Source organism: Condylura cristata, unplaced genomic scaffold, assembly GCF_000260355.1.
Source record: "Condylura cristata isolate star-nosed mole 26May11 unplaced genomic scaffold, ConCri1.0 scaffold00015, whole genome shotgun sequence".
NCBI lineage: Eukaryota > Metazoa > Chordata > Mammalia > Eulipotyphla > Talpidae > Condylura > Condylura cristata.
In genome coordinates this window covers 15,480,483-15,482,041 of record NW_004567116.1, presented here as the reverse complement: position 1 = coordinate 15,482,041, position 1,559 = coordinate 15,480,483, and the positions used below count along the sequence as shown (strand labels likewise).

At 48.8% G+C, this 1,559-nt stretch overlaps 1 protein-coding gene across 1 annotated transcript in view; it reads left to right on the top strand.

Annotated features, from left to right (window-relative positions):
• Positions 1-378: 378 nt before the first annotated feature.
• The window catches only part of LDLRAD3 (low density lipoprotein receptor class A domain containing 3), a 142,934-nt gene continuing 141,753 nt past the window's right edge, over positions 379-1,559 (top strand). The window contains exon 1 of the mRNA XM_004683572.2: positions 379-406. Within this exon, the coding sequence (XP_004683629.1) occupies positions 379-406 (28 nt within the window). The remainder of the gene's footprint in view (positions 407-1,559) is intronic.

Genomic DNA, 1,559 nt, shown 5'->3' with positions numbered 1-1,559 from the left:
GACACCATTACTTCAGTACCATGGGCGGCGGGTCTGTGAGGAAGTCCAGGGCACTGAGCTGAGGCGGTCCCACTGGCCTTGTGCTGAGCCTATTCTATTTGGTTGCTATAAAATATTTTCAGTATCATTCAGTAGTACCCAAGCTGTGCAACAGAGAAGTGCTCATTTCTACTTGGAGAAGACAGGGAACTTCCAAGAGAGGCAACAGAAAAGGTCTGTGCTAGAGGATGTGCAGGGATTTGCTCCGAGACCCCGCCTGCTGAAGGATGGTCCAGGCGAGGAGAGGAGCGCTTCTAAGAGTGTGAAAGGTGTGATGTCAGGCCTAGAATGGCAAGAGCGACAGAGGCTTCTCCCTGGCAAAGCTTGTGCAAGAGGATCATGGACCCCGCGCCCTCCGCTCCCCTGGGTAGGTCCACACCCTCTTGCTGCGTGGAACTGGAATCTTGAGTGCACCTGCTGCCTTTCCAGCCAGAAAGGAGGACCTGTGCGTCCATAGGGCCCCTGCCTGAGAATCTGGTCGTAAATGCTCAGTGACTGCTGGAAGTTACTGGGCTTCAAGCAGTGCAGTGAGTTTAATAACTGATTGAAGATGCAGGAGGGAGTCTTGAAGCTGTGCTTGCAGAGGGACTGGTCTCCCTCCTAAGAGGGAGATACTCCTGATCTCCCAGCTATTGATTCCACTCGCTCAAACCAGTTATACTCTAGCTCCCTTGAAAATCTGCCCCCAGGGTCCAGTGGCGGGTGAGTCCAGCACACCCTGCCTGCACTGTCTTGGCTTGGCTTGTTGGCTTTCCAGCCTATGCTGGTGGCATTTACTGACTGTACTCAGTGGAGTTGACGCTAAACCTTGGCACTCAGTCCTAAACCTCCAGCAACTTCTATCACGCAGTTCAGTGACCTGGGTGCCCTCTTGGAAGTTAGAAGAGCCGAGGATAAGCTTGAGCTTAGCTGTTCTTTCCCTTGCAACCTCAGGCAGGTCAGTTTTATGGGCAGGGCTCTTAGTTCCTAAAGTGAAGGCACACCCCAGTACTCCTGCTAACTTGACCCGTTAATGGAGCCTGTTTGTAGGGCCACAGGTCAGACACCTGCAAAGAACCTGCAGTTCCCACTGCTGGGAACATTGGATCTCTGGTCCTGGAATCTCCATCCTTTGTCACTGTTGATGAATGGGAAAGAATCTTTTTGATGGAGAGAGAAAGAAAAAAGTCATACCTATTTTTTAAAGTTTTTTTTTTTATATAACAGTTTATTTTTACATTATTTTGTACATTTTTTTTTCCCATCTCAATTGTAATCCTCGCGGGTTTCCCATCACCAAATCACCCATGTGCTATCACCATAATCCCATGCACTTCCCTCCCCTTTTTTGATCCCATTCCCCACTTCACCCCCGCAAAATGTCTCTGCTATATGGTTGTTCATTATTCTTGTTATTTTCTCGCCTGGTCCATTATACTCCTGCTATGAGCGAAACCATCCGGTATTTTTCTTTTCTCTTTCTGGCTTATCTCACTAAGCATGATCTTTTCCAGCTCCATCCAAGTTGCTGCAAAAGACAT